Source organism: Mus caroli, chromosome 7 (genome assembly GCF_900094665.2).
Source record: "Mus caroli chromosome 7, CAROLI_EIJ_v1.1, whole genome shotgun sequence".
NCBI lineage: Eukaryota > Metazoa > Chordata > Mammalia > Rodentia > Muridae > Mus > Mus caroli.
Window position 1 is genome coordinate 65,350,973 of NC_034576.1, and position 16,791 is coordinate 65,367,763.

The window sequence follows — 16,791 nt, forward strand, 5'->3', positions numbered from 1 at the left end:
AGAGGCCCATTGGACTTGCAAACTTTATATGCCCCAATATAGGGGAATGCCAGGGCCAAAAGAATGGGAATGGGTGGGTAGGGAAGTGGGGGGCACTATGGGGGACTTTTGGGATAGCATTGGAAATGTAATTGAGGAAAATATGTAATAAAAAATATTAAAAATAAAAAAATGAATTACACAGAGTGTTGAAATATATATTTGCCCTTTCCTTATAAGTATGAATATACACTTTTTTCAGTTAAGGTTCTGGTCCATGTTTGATATAGGTGACTCAATCTCATTTATGTTCTGACCCTGACAATGGAAAGAGGAGACTGAAAGATCCAGATAATGACTTTAGTTTAGAATCAGGCCACAGGGCTACCCTCTGCTCAATGCAAAAACAACACCTTCTTATTCCAGTTCGTCATCTATCTCTACTAGTCAAAAAGAATAAAGCTAAAGGTTTATCACATGTTTATATCCTGGAGAAATTACTGCTAGGAAATGAACAAACACTGCTAGCTTCCATGTTTCCTGGTCAACAGTGCCTCCTAAGTACCATTGTCCTCTTTCCAAATGAGGGCTCTCTGTATGGTTATCCTTTCTTTTTCTTCCAAAGTGACTTTGTGTACACAAAAATAACATTTCTGGATATTTCTTCCTTACTTAAACTTGAAAAAGAATTACAGTCATGATAAAGACAGTGTCATTCAGAAATTCAGAACAGTGGACCTCATCTAATGTCTGGGCAAACAGCAGATCACTTTGTTCCTGAAAGAATCCTGTTCTGTGAAAGGGACAGAGTAGATATTTGATGATACCTTGGGATAACATAGAAGATAATTCTATGACTTGTTGAATCTTAATTCTAATTGAATGCTTAGCTGCCATATATTTCCTCCATTATTCTGTGGTGAGTTAACATCATGTCACAGAAATCCTGTAAGGTGGGGATGAGGAACTATCCCACCCAAACATCTAAATCCTATTAGTCCTGATATAATCTCTCTTCCTTTTTATTTTCAGGGACTGGTGAAAAAAATGAATCTTAAAATCCAAGGGAAAATATTCCAACACTGAAAGCGTCTGACACCTAGAGAAAAGCATGAGGCAGAGACTCACAGTTTCTACCCAATATCTACGCTTTCCTCATATTTAAAGGTTGCCAAGGTAGTAATATTTATAATCTTAAAATCTAAAACCTGAGTTCAAAAATACGACTTTTAGAGTACTGATATATATGTTCTGAAAGTGTAAAATTCCACATCCCATGTGATGAGCTATAGTGAAAATGCCGCAGGAATCACTGAGAGGCTAAGTGTATGATGTGGAAGGAAAACAGAAATGAACTCGCTATTGAAACATTCTCCCAATCAATTCCTTGTCATTTCTAAATATGATGAACTAAGAAATTATTTGCAAATCCAAAATGACTGCGATACATAGAAAACCAGGGTACTAAATATTTCAGACATGGAACACACATCATTAATATGAGACTGTTTTAGTTAGAACTCTGCAGTGAAAGAGAAACAATAGAACATACAGTAATACAAAGGGGATTTATTAGATTACCTGACATTATACACACTGAACAGTTCAACAGTGGCCACCTACCTGCTGGAAAAGCTTGCAACCCAGAATCTACTTAGTCTATGAGATTGGATGCCTCAGCAATTCCAAAGTTATCCAGAGAGACTAGAGGATTCCTTAAAAGTGACTGGTCTTCAAGCCACACTTGAAAGCCATAGAAACTAAAATATGATGTCACAGGTGGATGGAGCAACAGCAGTAGCAACTGTCAAAGCATACTATCAGCATGGAGGGAGCGAAAGAAGGTATCTTGATTATGCTGACTATTGTGAAGAAGCAAAAACAACCAAAGATGGAACAAGCTTATTTTACTTACATTTCCACATCACCAATGGAATTCAGCACAGGATCTCAAGCAGGAAAGTGGAAGTAGAGGCTGGTGCAGAAGCCAGGGAGGATTTCTTGCTTCTCACTGGCCTGCCCATGGCTTGCTCAGCACTGCATTACAAAACGCAGGACCAGTATCCCAGGTTGTTCCCAACCTTGATGGCTTGGGCCTCTCACATCAAGTACTAAATAAGAAAATGCCCTACAGGCAGCCTTAGAACATTTTTGAGGCATTTTCCCAATTGTGGCTTCCTTCTCTCTGATGGTTCTATCTTGTGTCAAGTTCATAGAAAACTTAACAGCACACCTGATGCTTTGTCAACTAGATAACCAAACACATCACTGTCGACTCACAGCCTTTCTTTTCTTGTTCATCTCCAAGGTTACACAATAATATTGACATTACAATTTAAAACATTTTACAAACTTAAAAAAGACCCACAGTCTTACAAATTCAAATACTTTAAGAGTTGATTCAGTCTCTTTAAAAAAAAAATACTGCCCTTTTTAAAACCCAGTCTCTCTCAAACATTGACTCCTAGAAAATCAAAAATAAATTAAATACTTTCTTATTTTAAGAGGAAAGAGCTAGGGCTTAATCACAATAGAATAAAAGCAAAATAATCTCCAACTGTGTAAATAACTTCAGGGTCCAATGACTAGGATACACTCATGACTGTCTGGTCTCCATCCAGGCCAGATCCTCTCTGGCCTGTGTCATTTCTCTGATTCCACCCACTGAAGTCAGACCACCCTAAGTTCAGGTTGCATTCACTCCATGGCTGCTGTTGTTCTTTCTGGTCATCCCATGGTAGTGGCATCTGCAAAATGCTGGGGTCTCACACTGCAAATTGGTTGGACATTCACCAGTAGCCTTTCTCTCTTCAGGGACTCCAGGCCCTACTACCATACAGCAAGCACCAAGTCTCACCTACTCTGCAAGACCCCTTCATGCCTTCAAAACTAATACCTTCCAGACACTACCGATTTCAGCTACCAGGAAAAGGTGCAACTTTGGCTGCCTCTAGATTAAAAACTTCGGTGTGCTAACTCTCAGGAAACACATCCCAGAAGATTTCATCTTGGTGATTCTGATCCCCTGTTAATCACCACTAATTTCTTTGCTCAAGCTGAAGGGCATTGATCGCCAAACTGTCCTATTAAATAAATAAACAGATCCGGTGCCAACTGTGTAGATGTATCTGAGAGACTTGGGGCAGGTTCTACAGAAAGCTGGTTATGCTAATAAACCTAAAATTTGTACTATTATTCATCTCTATGATTGAGTATTCTAGAAATATGGTGTGAAAATGATAATCATCTGTATAAAATATTTTCATTCCTACTATAATTAATTTTCCTAAGTTTTCCCATGACAGTACTTCAATGATTAATATGTTAAGACTCTGAACTTTGAAATCCCAATATCCTGTGCCATCCTTAATATCATTTTCCCGTACCTTAAATAGTTTTGTCAGATGTCTACAACATAAACTTCAAACATTTCCCCCCCTTTCATTTGGAATCATCCAACCTTTAACCACGAGGCACATATTACTGATTACTGGGGTCATTGAAAAGCAATTTGCTTAAGTGAAGGAAGAGTAAAAACCATTTCTTTTTTTAAGATTGAAACCTGTTATTTGTCAGTTTACCTTTGTCAGCATGTAGCCGCCGGCAAGGTGAACAAATCTGTCTGTGTGTTTGCCTTTCACAGCATGAAGCCTATCCGAAAGAAAAACTTCCCCGTCCGTTTGCATTTCTCAGCAGGAGTCCTAGCAGCTCTAAGAAAAAGCCAGATTTTTACATATGAAATGGCTTGCCCAGGCCTAGGAGGCAAGGAGCTGGCTGAGTTTGGTTTTCTGTTAGTAAACTGTCTATGATCAACTCTAGCACAGGGACCATAGAAGAATAAATTTAAGATGGAAGTATAAAACTAATGGCCTCCATTACCAATAAAAACAACAGAGGTTTACCTCCTACCTGGACAGCCAGCCCTGGTCCTTTCTTCCTTCATGGTGTTCTCTATGGTTTTGTTGGAGACACTCTACTCTCGATTAAGTCAGCTGTACTAGGACAATGAGAAACGCCATAATTCATGTGAATTCCATGAGCAAGAAAGATAGCAACAGATACACTTCTTTGGTTCTGATTTTGTAGATTTGGAATAATGTTGTCATTCTGTAAACCCATGTATGTTAGTTTGATTAGACACATTATTCATAGGAAGTCTAAGTCAATACCCACAGTAAATATCTATACCCCAGGAAGTAATTCACAGTGTTGACTTTCCAAGCTATACGTGATCCAGGTTATCTGAATTGAGTCCTGATCACTGGATCATCACCCAGGGAATAGTGACATATTATGGGTTTAGTTTTGGTGTCTGTTATTGGAGGATTTGGCATTAAGCAATAGCCAAAAAGTTCAGATAAACTTTAATGAATTAAAGTCCATGTCTTTTTAACTGCATGCATAAATTCCATCCCTAATTCCACAATCAGTTTGTTCATGGGAACTTGGGCCCATATAATGTTAATCATAAAGATAGAAAGAGGAAGACCACTGACCCAAATAATCATGTGCCGAAGCCTTTTAAAAAAAAAAAAATTGTGTACATGGGATGCCTCTTCCTTCAGGCAGGATTTGAGAGGTCAGCATTGAAGCTGAGAAAAATAATATTTGTAATATATAAATCTCAAGTGTAGAAGATTTTCAAATTGTTCATTTGGCAGGCAAAATAGGCAAAATGAGCAGAACATAACTGATAGATCATTTCTTCCCTGGTGAAATGAGCCAATAAGAACTAGATTAGACTATATTAAATGCAGGTTTATTGGGAGATTGCTTTTGGACAAGTTTACTGGCCCCAAGGCCGGAGGCCAAGGAAGTCACCGTGGGGAGAAGCTGCCAAGGACCAGCCTCGGAATTGGGAAGGTTCTGAGAAATGAGATGCCTTTAAGTTTGAATCTAAAACTACAGTCTTACTTTACATATCAATCTAGTCTTTTACTCCAACTTTCCTTTTGATTATATTATGAATCAGCATTCTGTGACACGCCCCCCCCAGCCCTTTGACTATTAATAGTCAGCAAGCATACACGTTTTCTTAACATTGCAAATGAACTCAGGGTATCTGTCTGCCTTTGTTAAGCACAGAATATTAGCTAGTTGGTCAGGACTCTGCCTTGAAATTAGGCTGATCTTGACTGAACTCAGGAATCTGCCTGCCTTTGTATCTTTCTGACAAACTGCCTCATAGTGTAGCTACATTTGTTCCTTTAGATTTATGCAAAACCTCATAATTCATATTGCATCCTTATATTTTTGGATAGTTGAGAAATTGTATATATGAACTCATGTATTTAGAGCTCTTTCCCATAGTCTTATGGGCTGTCCCGAAGGTCCCAGCATTTACAATTTTGCAGAGATATAGTGATATCTTTGACTCCTGGACTCATGCTCTTTTTAATTGTCATGGAGTTATCAACATTAACAAGGAGGATATTCCTCAGAGGAATGTGAAAGATGTACATTTTTATTTCACCCATAGCAGCAATTGACACTTGTGGATTCTCACTCTGGGGCCCTGTCCCAGGGGCAGGAATGAGATCACTCTGTCCCCACCAGGGCCATGCCAGGCCCTACAAGCAGTGGATGGGGAAAGAGAAGGAAAGGGTATGTATGCAGAGAGAGAGGGTAAAGAGAAGAGAGAGAGCAAGGAGACCAAATGACTGGATCATATAGGGAAGATCATCTGGGGAAAGAGCAGCCTAGCCCCCAGGGTGGAAAGTTTAGAGTTGGGAGTAGGATATGCCAGGTAGGGACAGAGAGATGCTCGGGAAATCTGGAGGACAGATCTGCTTTGATATTTAAAATATGCACTTCAGTCACTTATCCTAAGGTCTGAAACTAAACAATAACAAATTAATCCTAAGAACGCCCAACAATGGTTGCAAGCTGGACATAATAACAGGCAGTCTTAGCAAGGTAGCCATAACAAGCCTTTTGAAACAAGTGTTGGTGGAAGGTTGGTTATTAACTTTTGAAACAAGGACAGGACTGTCATTCCTGGAACCCGCACTATAGAGCAATTTTAGGTAAAGTTAAAAGTGGGGCATATTCCAAGCTTTGAGAAACAGACATTTAGTCCTCAACAGGAATGAACAAATTTTTTATTTATTGTAACATGAAACTTAAACCTAAAATTGATTCAGTCTAGATCTTCAATGGCAATGATGGTGAGGAAATACAACAAATGAGGCATCCCATATACTTGACACTGAAATCCCCACTAGCTGAGGTAACTTTTAATAAGCATGTATTTCAAGTCCACTATTTTCCATTTAGAGAGATTGTTGAGACATTCAAATTCACTGGGAAAGCCCAAAACCTTAGCCTCACTTCAAATTTAGATTAAAGAAATGTATTCTGCTAAGAGAAAGACAGCAAACAGCCTTAGAGACAAATAGTATTGACGCTGGCTAAAAAGAGGGTTTAAAAGGTGGCTATCAAAGGACTATAATTATGTGTGGAACTCACAGCTAGGCAAGAGAATTGCTTTTGGTTTTATTTTGCTCAACTGTTCTTTTTATTTGTATATACAGGGAAAGAGAAACAACCAAAGGGGTGTAAAACAGTTGTTTCTCTTTCCCTATGTATACTAATAAAAAGAACAGTTGAGCAAAACCAAACCAAACAAACAAATAAAAAAAACCATCAAGAACTACTACAAAAACAAAATTAAAACAAACAAAAAATCAAATAGTTAGATACCTCACAGCAGGATAGCTATTATCCTCTTCTTTTTATTTTATTTTATTTTTAATAATCATTCCAATTGTTTACATCCCAAATGATATTGTACTTCCCTATTACTGTTCCACAGATCCCACATTCACCTTCCCTCCTCTCCCCTTTGTCTCTATAAGGGTGCTACCCCACCCTCCCTCCCTTTCCTGCTCCACTGCTCTGGCATGCCTCGAGGCTGGGGCATCAAACCTACACAGGACCAAGGGCCTCCCCTCACATTCCTGTCAGGCAAAGATACATATTTATCTGGAGCCATGGATCCCTCTGTGTACACTCCTTGGTTAGTGGTCTAGTGTTTGGGAGCACTGGGTGGTCCTGTCAGGCATTGTTGTTCATCAAATGGGGTTACAATCTCCCCACTCCTCCATTCCTTCTGCCAGCTCCGTGACCGGGGTTCTTGAACTCAATTTGATGGTTGGCTGCAAGCATCTACATCTACATTGGTCAGTTGCTGGTGGAACATCCCACGAAACAGCTACACCAGGTTCCTGCCGGCAAGTGCCTCTTGGCAGGTCACTATTATCTGACAGGCAAATATCAATGGCCCCTAAGGGATACCTTGTATTACATTAAGTTACGTTAGCCATCACAAGGGAATTGTTTAAATTATTACACAGGTCTGAGACCCCTGTGTGGAGTGTCTCTAATGACTGGGATAGAAGAGTTTATTTCTGGGCATTTAAATACATAATGTCATCAGGTTAGGGGTGGCTATCACATCCCCACAAATCTACACACATTCTTTGCCTGGATGTCTTTCTGACCAGTTTTCCAATCATACTCCTTGAAATTTCCCAACCATCAAGACAATCATTGGCTCATGAATCAGTATATAATCACCCATCTGATAATTTGATCTCAGAAATAAAATTCACTGCATTAAAATAAAATATGTACTGCACAAATTTCCCCAATTGTAAAAATGTTCATTCACTATTGTCATCACAGTTGTTTGAGAACTCTGATCACAGTACATCATTGAGTGTTACCTGCATAGAACTGAGAAATATTTGCTAATATTACCCTGGGCTTTTACTTAGTCAAAAAATCATATGCCATAAATTATTAGGCCATAGGTACATTCCTTGCGGAAGAAGGTCCTGTAACATTGGGAATTGTAGGCAGTTGATTAATTTCTTATAACATATCTGTGTTTTCAGTGCTAATGACTCCTTACCAAAAATTGAGTATTAAGTTGGCTCAAATAACAGATTAAGAATTATCTTTCAGAGGAACACTCCTCCATTGCTGGTGGGATTGCAAGCTGGTACAACTACTCTGGAAATCACTCTGGTGGTTCTTCAGAAAATTAGACATAGTATTACTGGAAGATCCAGCAATACCACTCCTGGGCATATACCCAGAAGATGTTACAACTTGTTATAAGGACACATGCTCCACTATGTACATAGAAACCTTATTTATAATACCCAGAAGCTGGAAAGAACCCAGATGTCCCTCAACAGAAGAATGGATACAGAAAATGTGGTACATTTACACAATGGAGTACTACTCAGATATTAAAAACAATGAATTTCTGAAATTCTTGGGCAAATGGTTGGATCTGGAGGGCATCATCCTGAGTGAGGTAACCCAATCACAAAAGAATTCAGATGATATGCACTCACTGATAAGTGGACATTTGCCCAGAAACCTAGAATACCCAAGATACAATTTGCAAAACACATGAAACACCAGAAGAAGGAAGATCAAAGTGTGTTTACTTCATTCCTCCTTAGAATGGGGAACCAAGTGTGGATACTTTATTCCTCCTTAGAATGGAAGAAGTTATAGAGACAAAGTTTGGAGCTGAGATGGAAGGAAGGACCATCCAGAGACTGCCCTACCTGGGAATCCATCTCATAAACAGCCACCAAATGCAGACACTATTGCATATGCCAGCAAGATTTTGCTGACAGGACCCTGATACAGCTGTCTTTTCTGAGGCTATGCCAGTGCCTGGCAAATACAGAAGTGAATGCTCACAGTCATCTATTGGATGGAACAAGGGCCCCCAAAGGAGGAGCTAGAGAAAGTACCCAAGGAGCTGAAGGGGTCTGCAACCCTATAGGAGGAACAACAATATGAACTATCCAGGACCCCCCCCCCCCAGAGCTCACGTCTCCAGTTGTGTATGTATCAGAAGATGACCTAGTCAGCCATCACTGGGAGGAGAGGCCCTTTGTCTTGCGAAGATCATATGCCCCATTACAGGGGAACGCTAGGGCCAGGAACCTGGAGTGGGTGGGTTGGGGAGCAGGGCAGGGGGGAGTGTATAGGGGACTTTCGGGATAGCATTTGAAATGTAAATGAAGAAAATATCTAATAAAAAAAGACTTCTAAGTCAAAGACAGACCAAACAAAAAAGAATTATCTTTCAAACAGTCTTTAGTAATCTGCAAATGAAGTCAGGGCCTTGCTCTTAAATCTCGAGTGTTTATACAGTGATTCACTTATGGCAACCTATCAAACACAGCAAATAACATCCCTATGTCTGTTCAATAACTCAAGATCCCTAGGTCTGTTCAATAACTTCTTGAAGAAGAAGAAGAAGAAGAAGAAGAAGAAGAAGAAGAAGAAGAAGAAGAAGAAGAAGAAGAAGAAAAAGAAGAAGAAGAAGAAGAAGCATTTAGCTAATATCTCTAATTATCTGAATCCAATTCCTGGGTTCATGTGGTATAACACGAAAACCAATCATCTTGAGATGTTCTCTAATATTTGCACACATGGCACTGTATGCACTGGAGCTAACATAGATACAGATCAATGATATGATAAATAAATGCAACATAATTTTCAAAACTCTTCTGACAGTCCCTATATTTGTTGTACTTCTTTCTTGGTTGCATGTGTCCATAATAAATAAGGTATCTATCTTTTTATTGGAATTATCTTTACCTGGTACAACCACTGATCTCCTAGAAGTTTGACTGAAGTAGACCTTTGATTTTTTACTGGATTTATTTGCCATAATTGCATATATTTCACCAAGAAGTCCAGCATGATTGCTACTGCCTGTTCACTAGGTCCAGTCAGCATAATGCCGCCAATATAATGGAGAAATTTGGAAGAGGAAAATAATCAACATCCATTAAAATTAAACTATTCTACAGGGCTGAAAATTTACATACCCTGATATAGATGAATAAATGCACACATTGTTAGCTGAAAATATTTATTCTTATGATCTTCCAGATAGGTACAGAGAAAATACAAAGTCATATATCAGGTGGCAGGAGATGTAAGAAAAAAAGTATATAGGAATTACAATCAGAATTTCTACTTTTTTATTTTGAAGTAATAAACTTTTATCCATCGTGACCTAAGTATTTTGTATGCAACCATAATAGGAGAGTTAAATGAAAATGTGGTGGACACCACTATGTGTATTTTTCATGTATTTGATGATGGCACCATTTCTGCAATCCTTACAGTAACTATAGGATTTTTGTTTTGTTTCAGGATGTCTTCTGGTAGAGGCAGAGGTCAGAGAACAAATATGGTGATTCTATCAAAGAGTAACAATAACAATTTTGCATTCTGAGACTGGATATACAAACCCAACACACGATATTTGTGGACCAACTAGAATCAATATATGTGAGATTCTGCTTAAAACTCCATTGATCAGAACTAAAGATTGGATCTATGGCTTAAGCTCTTCCAAATGATGTGTTTCAATTTGACTCACAACATTCACATGGTGGACCACAAACATCTGTCATTTTAGTCCCATGTGCACTGCATGTGTGTGGTACACAGGAACACATACTAAAACACCTACACAAAGTAAAATAAAATTTAATGTAAAAAGCAAAGCACACACACACACACACACACATATCCTATTCAGAAGCAATATTTAGTTGACTTTGAAAGGTCTGCTTGATTCATTCCCACCAATGTCGAGTTACACTAGTAGAAGGTCATAGTTCTTTGTGTGAAGGGCAGGAGAACGATTGAACAATCTTTTGATATTGTAGCAAGTCCCTTTTTTTAACTGATCTTAGTCTCTCCTAAATCTCTGGTGCCCTGGGTCAATAATTGCCCAAATTTGGATATCACTATGATTCTAAATAACCTTTTGTTCATTAGTTCTCTGACTTTCCTGCTTACATAGACAGATTAAGAATTTAGTAGGTTTCTTGTCTATCTCACTTTTGAAGATATTTTGATTCACTAGTCAGACGTGACCCTTATGAACATTGCTTTGGCTATACTGTCCTTTAAGGTAATATTCACACCTTAAATTTGTAATTTGGTGGTGACACATGGACCTTTCCTCTGCGGGATTCAATTTAACCTATTGCGTTTGAGACAGGCAATTTCACCCTTTGCTTCCCTGAGCACTGTGGGAAAGACTCAAGTTTATTTGTGGTCTTCTCATATACCAGTTCCTTATGCATTAGCTAAGGAAAAGCCTTCTGGTCACCTCCATTGTAGAAGGTTATGCTTTACATGGTAAAACCATTCTACTATTCTTTCTTAGGTTCGATTGTTTTATTTATTTACATTCCAAATGTTGTCCCCTTTCCTGGTCTCCCCTCCCAGAGTTCTTTGGCCCATACTTTCTCCCCTTTGGCTCTGAGAAGGTGCTCCTCCACCCACACACTCATCCCTACCTCACCCCTCAGCATCCCCCTTCCTTGGGGCATCAAGTCTCTATTGGATTAGGCTCATTATTTCCCTCTAAGGTCAGACAAGGTAGCCCTCTGCTACATATGTAGTGGGGGCCACAGACCAGCCCAAGTATGATCTTTGGTTGATGACTTAGCCTCTGAGAGCTCTGAGGGGGTCCAGGTTATTTGATACTGTTGTTTTTATGTGGTTGCCATCCCCTTCAGCTCCTTTGATCCCTTCCCATAACTCTTCCATAGGGGTCCCTGACCTCTGTCCAGTGGTTAGCTATAAGTATGTGCATCGGTCTCAGTCAACTACTGGTAGAACCTCTCAAAGGCCAGGTTCTACCTAGGCTCCTGTCTGCAAGTGCAGCATGGCATTTATAATAGTCTCAGGGTTTTGTGCCTGACCATGAGACAGATCTCAATTTGGGCTGATCTTTGGATAGCCTTTCCTCTAGCCTCTGCTCTACTGTTGTCCCTGCATTTCTTTTATATTTTTGGTTGTGATCCTAGCCTTTAAGGGCTGAGCCATCTCCCCAACCCCCCACTGCATTTCTTTTAGACAGGAACAATTATGGGTCAAAAATTTTGAAGGTAGGTGGATGGCCCCATCCCTCCACTGGGGGCCTTGTCTAACTACTGGAGCTAGGATCTTCAAGTTCCATCCACTGTTGGACATTTAGGATAAGGTCATCCCCATTGAGTCTTGGGAGCCTCTCAGATCACAGGTCTCTAGGGCTTTCTAGAGGTTAAGCTCACCCACACCTCCTGCTGCTTCATGCACTAATCTTTTATTTTTATTACCTTTATCTTTTTTACAGTCCAGTCATTATCCACCTCCCTGTATTCCCTCCCACAGTTCCACATCCCATTCTTCCTTCCCCTGTCTCCAAGAAGATGTACCCACCTTCCCTCCTGCCAAGCCTCTCCACTCCCTGGGGCCTCAGAGGCCTCGGGCCAGCTAGTATATGCTGTCTGGGTGGTGACTCAGTGTCTGAAAGATCTCAGGAGTCTCGGGTAGTTGAGTCTTCCTATGGGGTCACCCTCCTCCTCAGCTTCTTCCACCCTTTCCCTAATTCAGACACAGGGGTCTCGAGCTTCTGTCCATTGGTTGGGTGTAAGTATCTGAATTGGACTCTTTCAGCTGCTTGTTGGGCCTCTCAGAGGACAGCGACGCTAGGCTCTGTCTGTAAGCACACCATAGCATCAGTAATAGTGTCAGGCCTTGGAGCTTCCCCTTGAGATGGATCCCAAGTTATTTGACTATGCATTAATTCATTTCATGAAGAGTAAACCAAGGAATGTTGGGCATTTCAAATTCACAGTACATTACCTTATGACCTACATTTGGTCAAATAATCAAATAAACCACTGAGACCTTTTAAAAAATCATCGAAAATAATAAATCTAAACTATACACTAGGCCCATGCACTCAGCCTGATCTAGTAGTTTCTCAAGCATAACTGGAAAAAAGGTTAGGCTTAAGTATAATTGTCACACTAAGAACGCATGTCTCATTTATTTTCGTATACATTCACTAGACTCGTAAAAAATATACAGAGAATGTCCTGATTTATACTTTTGGGCTTCTCATTCTTTTTTTTTTCTCCCGGAAAAAACCCCAATACATTTATTCAAAAACAGTTATTTCAGTTAAGTTAAAATCCTATCATCAGGACAGCCACAACTCCAGTCACTCCGGTGCGAAGAGTAGATATTGTCAATAGCCACATCTGGATGCTGAACAAGCCATTAACTCCATAAAACTATAACGAAAACGGTTGCTCAGAGTGAACAGTATTTCGAAGCACTTCACAGTCACAATAGCAAAAAGCCTGCAGCTTTCCCCTTTGGAAGGTCACATTTTTTACTAGGTTTCCTTCCCTTACAAAGGCCAGCTGGCACAGCTGGGGGAGGGTCAGAAGGAGGAAATCAACTCTGTCTATCCAGAGAACTGCAGCTGTTCCCCGCAGAGCCGGCCCCTAGAGCTCATTATACACGGTTGTGTGAGACTGTGTCCCTGGAGTGCCCATTATGAGAAGCCTCCCCAGCCCCCTATCCGGGCCCCTAGCATCAGCAGCGTCACCCCACTTGAGTAGAGCAGCAGAAACAAGGGGGAAAAGGTGGAATGCAGTCACTGTCTCCAGGCAGATTGTCTGGAAGCTGGAAGGAGTGGAAGGGGAGGGGGCCTCGGGCCAGAAGCACAGACACTCAATACCAGCCACCCCACCCCCTCCCAGAGATGGCAGGAGAGCCCTTAAAGGACTCCAGCATTTGCAAAACAGTGTGCTCGTCCCTCAGCAAGGCAATTCGGTTAGTGTCTGTGCTGGAGTCCCACTACACGGAACACACCCAGGAAACTGACCTTGAACCCAAAGAGGAATGAGTCTCCTTTAAAAGCACACTTTACAAAGGCAGGAGGGTTCACTCGGTGCTTCGCCATGCCCTTCCATCACCCAGCACTGCTCACTGCTGCCTCCCCCCCTACACTCATGGGGTACAGCTTTCTTTCAACACTCTGCTAACAGCAACCCTTTGAAAAAAGAGGGGACAGACAAATAACGGTTACTTCTATTCAGTCCCAAGAGGGTTCTCTCGTGGTACCTCGTGTTTTACATTGAAACCAGCACCGCAAAAGATGAGATGGTCTTTTAACTGTCATAAAATGTTCAAGTGTGGCATTTCGGGGCGCTCCCCGAAATTATGTCCATTCCTGTTTCCTCCTCCCCCAAAGTGGATCAGGAACCAGTCCTGGAAAGTACAGCAAGTAACGGGGATCATTGTCCTTCGTTCCATAGCTGGCTGAGTCGATTCTGAGAGCATGAACCGTGGCCACGTGGTGCCTGCTTGGCCCGGAGAGTCTGTGCGGAATTGCAGCGACCAGGTTGGATTATGCCAATAAAAAAATAAGAAAAAAAAAAAAAAAGGAGTCCTGCTGACAGCCTGCAGTGCGCTCTATGTAATCTGTTTTAAAACAAACCTAACTCGTGGGTTTCAAACAGTTTGGGTCTCTCAACTCATGGAAATATTTGCGATATTTCGGCTGTCTTCCTTAGCTTATTTTCTTCTACGAGCCCCAGCTGAGTGAAGTTCTGGGTGAATCCCTTGGTTCCCAGCTACAGGTTGGTGCTGTGGCCACCGGGGTTATTAGCTGCCAGGGACAAGAAGGTCGTCCCTAGTTCTGAGCTGTACCCTCCATCACAATCGCCAGGATCGCTGCAGGCTGCGCGGGGGCTCGCGGGCAAAGGCGGCTCCTGCACCGGGGCTGACAAAGGCCCGAGGAACGAATGAGCGGGAAGCTTTGCCTGTAGCTGCAGCCCTCGAGAATGAAGTCTCCGCACTGCCTCCTTGATGAGGTTTCCCGAAAGAAGGAGCTGCTGCAGGAGTCGGGGCGGGTCGCCGTCACTCGTGCGGGTCTCCGACTGAGATCCGCGTCGCTGTTGCTGGCGGCGGGACGCGGCTGCGTTCCGGAGCCAACCCCGCCGGCACCGGCTGGACAGTGGCTGCGGGATGCTTACTTTGCCCATCCCCGGGGATACCTCAAGGCCGAACTGCTGGGGCAGCGCGCTGGCACCCGGGGCGATCTCCGCCACACAGTAGGGCGCCGCCCGGCCCCGCAGGCGCCCGCGCTCCCCCAGCACGCAGCGCACGGCCCCCGGGGGCGCAGGGTCCCCGGCCTCCGCTGATGCTGCTCGCCGCAGCAGCCGCCTCGCTGGGGCCCCGGCCTTGTCCGCCGGCAGCGCGGCCAGGACCCGCGGGGGCGCGGGCGGGGGGCCCGGGGCAGCACATGGCGAGGCCGGGCCATCGTGTCCCGCGTCCAGCTGCAGCGTCTCGCCGATCTGGGCGATGAGCCGGTCCACGTCGGCAGAGCCCCCCAGAGTCACGGACTGCTGCAGCAGGAGGAAGCTGTTGTCGTCCTCCTCCCCCTCCGCCTCGTCGCCGGCTTCCTCTTCCCTCCGGCACGGCATGGCTCCCCCCGCCCGGGTCCCCGTGGCTGTGCGGGCGTCACTGGCGGCTCGGTTGACCGCGGGCTCGGCGGGACGCGGCTGGGGAGGGAGCGGGGCGGAGGCCCAGGCTGGGTGGAGGCCAAGTCTGGGACGCGGAAGCTGGGACCTCCGGGCAGGGACAGCGCGCGCCTTAGAGCCGCGGGAGCCGGAACCTGGGCTTCTCATTCTTGATTAAGAGAAGTGAACTTTTTTTTTTTTTTTTTGAAAAGTTCTTACAGCTGCTGTTCTAATCATTGCCACCAGAGGGATTCATATATGCTGAAATTCCTCTAGCAGAAGTCAAAGAAACTGTTGTTCAATTTACGGACCACCAGAGGGCAGACGATGCTCGGTTTACTATACAAACAATTACAAACAAAATGAGGTGCCTTAAGTTTGTATCTAAAACTACAGTGATTTAAAATGTTATAAAAGTTTTCCTGTTTTGTTTCATAGAAGAAAGAAAGGATTCTATAAAAACACTAGATGAATAGACATGTTCCAACCCAGCTTTATCTGCTATAGTGAGCAATAAAATTAGAATGGGAATCTGAGACAAATAAGCACACATTGGAGACATGAAATAGTAACACACATTTGAGAAAAACTGTAATCTGACTTTAAGAGCCAACTAGATTTTTACATAGTTCTCATTTTGCTCTTTAAGGGCAAAACGGGTACTACATTGTCATTTGCTGATAGTAGAAAGAATATTGGGAATATCAATCTAAAACAAGATTTCTGACACCCACTGAATGGGAACTTGGATAATTAGTTTTTCAAATTCCTTTCTTCAGTGAGTTTTCTTTTTACTTGGTTGTGGTTTTTAATCACTCTATACTGATGTTCTTTTATTGTAAATATGTTATGAAAAATGTATGCTCCAAGGTTGAAACTTGTCTCTTATAGAATCTCAATTTTGAACTGTTTTAGAGAAGCCTAACTGTTCATGTTTGATGAATCAACCCTTTGTTTGCTCTGAGATCTAACCAATAAACTCATTTGCAGTTGACTCATTCTGAATACATGTGCCATATCATTATCAAGGCTCACAGTTTTATAAGGGTGCTTCTCGTTCCATCATCATTTCTTGAAAGCAATTGGTCTGTGATTATTATACTTTTATACTGTTGTCAGAATAGACTGATGATCTCACTCTCAATCTATCCCCAGGATTTCCATTCTGAATTACATATTTGTGCCTTCTCTTTTACTGATACAAGTTTGTTTGTTCTCATAGGGAAAGAATAGAGTTTCTAGTCATCATGGGACATGACACTTTATGAGTTTGAGAAAATTCCTTCTATTTATAGTTTTATTTTAGAGTTTGTGACAGGACTGAGTGTTGCTTTTATAAAATTGGGGGTTCTTCGTGTGTTAAAATGTCCCTTTTCCTTTTTTAAGTTATGGATAAGATGAATGAACGAATGAATCAATGTTATAAAGTGTTGAATCAGCCTTGAAC

General features: G+C 42.1%; 1 protein-coding gene across 1 annotated transcript; it reads right to left on the minus strand.

The window, feature by feature from the left end:
• Positions 1–12,826: 12,826 nt before the first annotated feature.
• LOC110299413 (proto-oncogene FRAT1-like) lies at positions 12,827–15,465 on the minus strand. Its single transcript, XM_021169099.2, has one exon. It carries the CDS (start codon positions 15,306–15,308, stop codon positions 14,457–14,459), a length of 852 nt encoding a protein of 283 aa, XP_021024758.1. The 5' UTR covers positions 15,309–15,465; the 3' UTR covers positions 12,827–14,456.
• Positions 15,466–16,791: the final 1,326 nt, after the last annotated feature.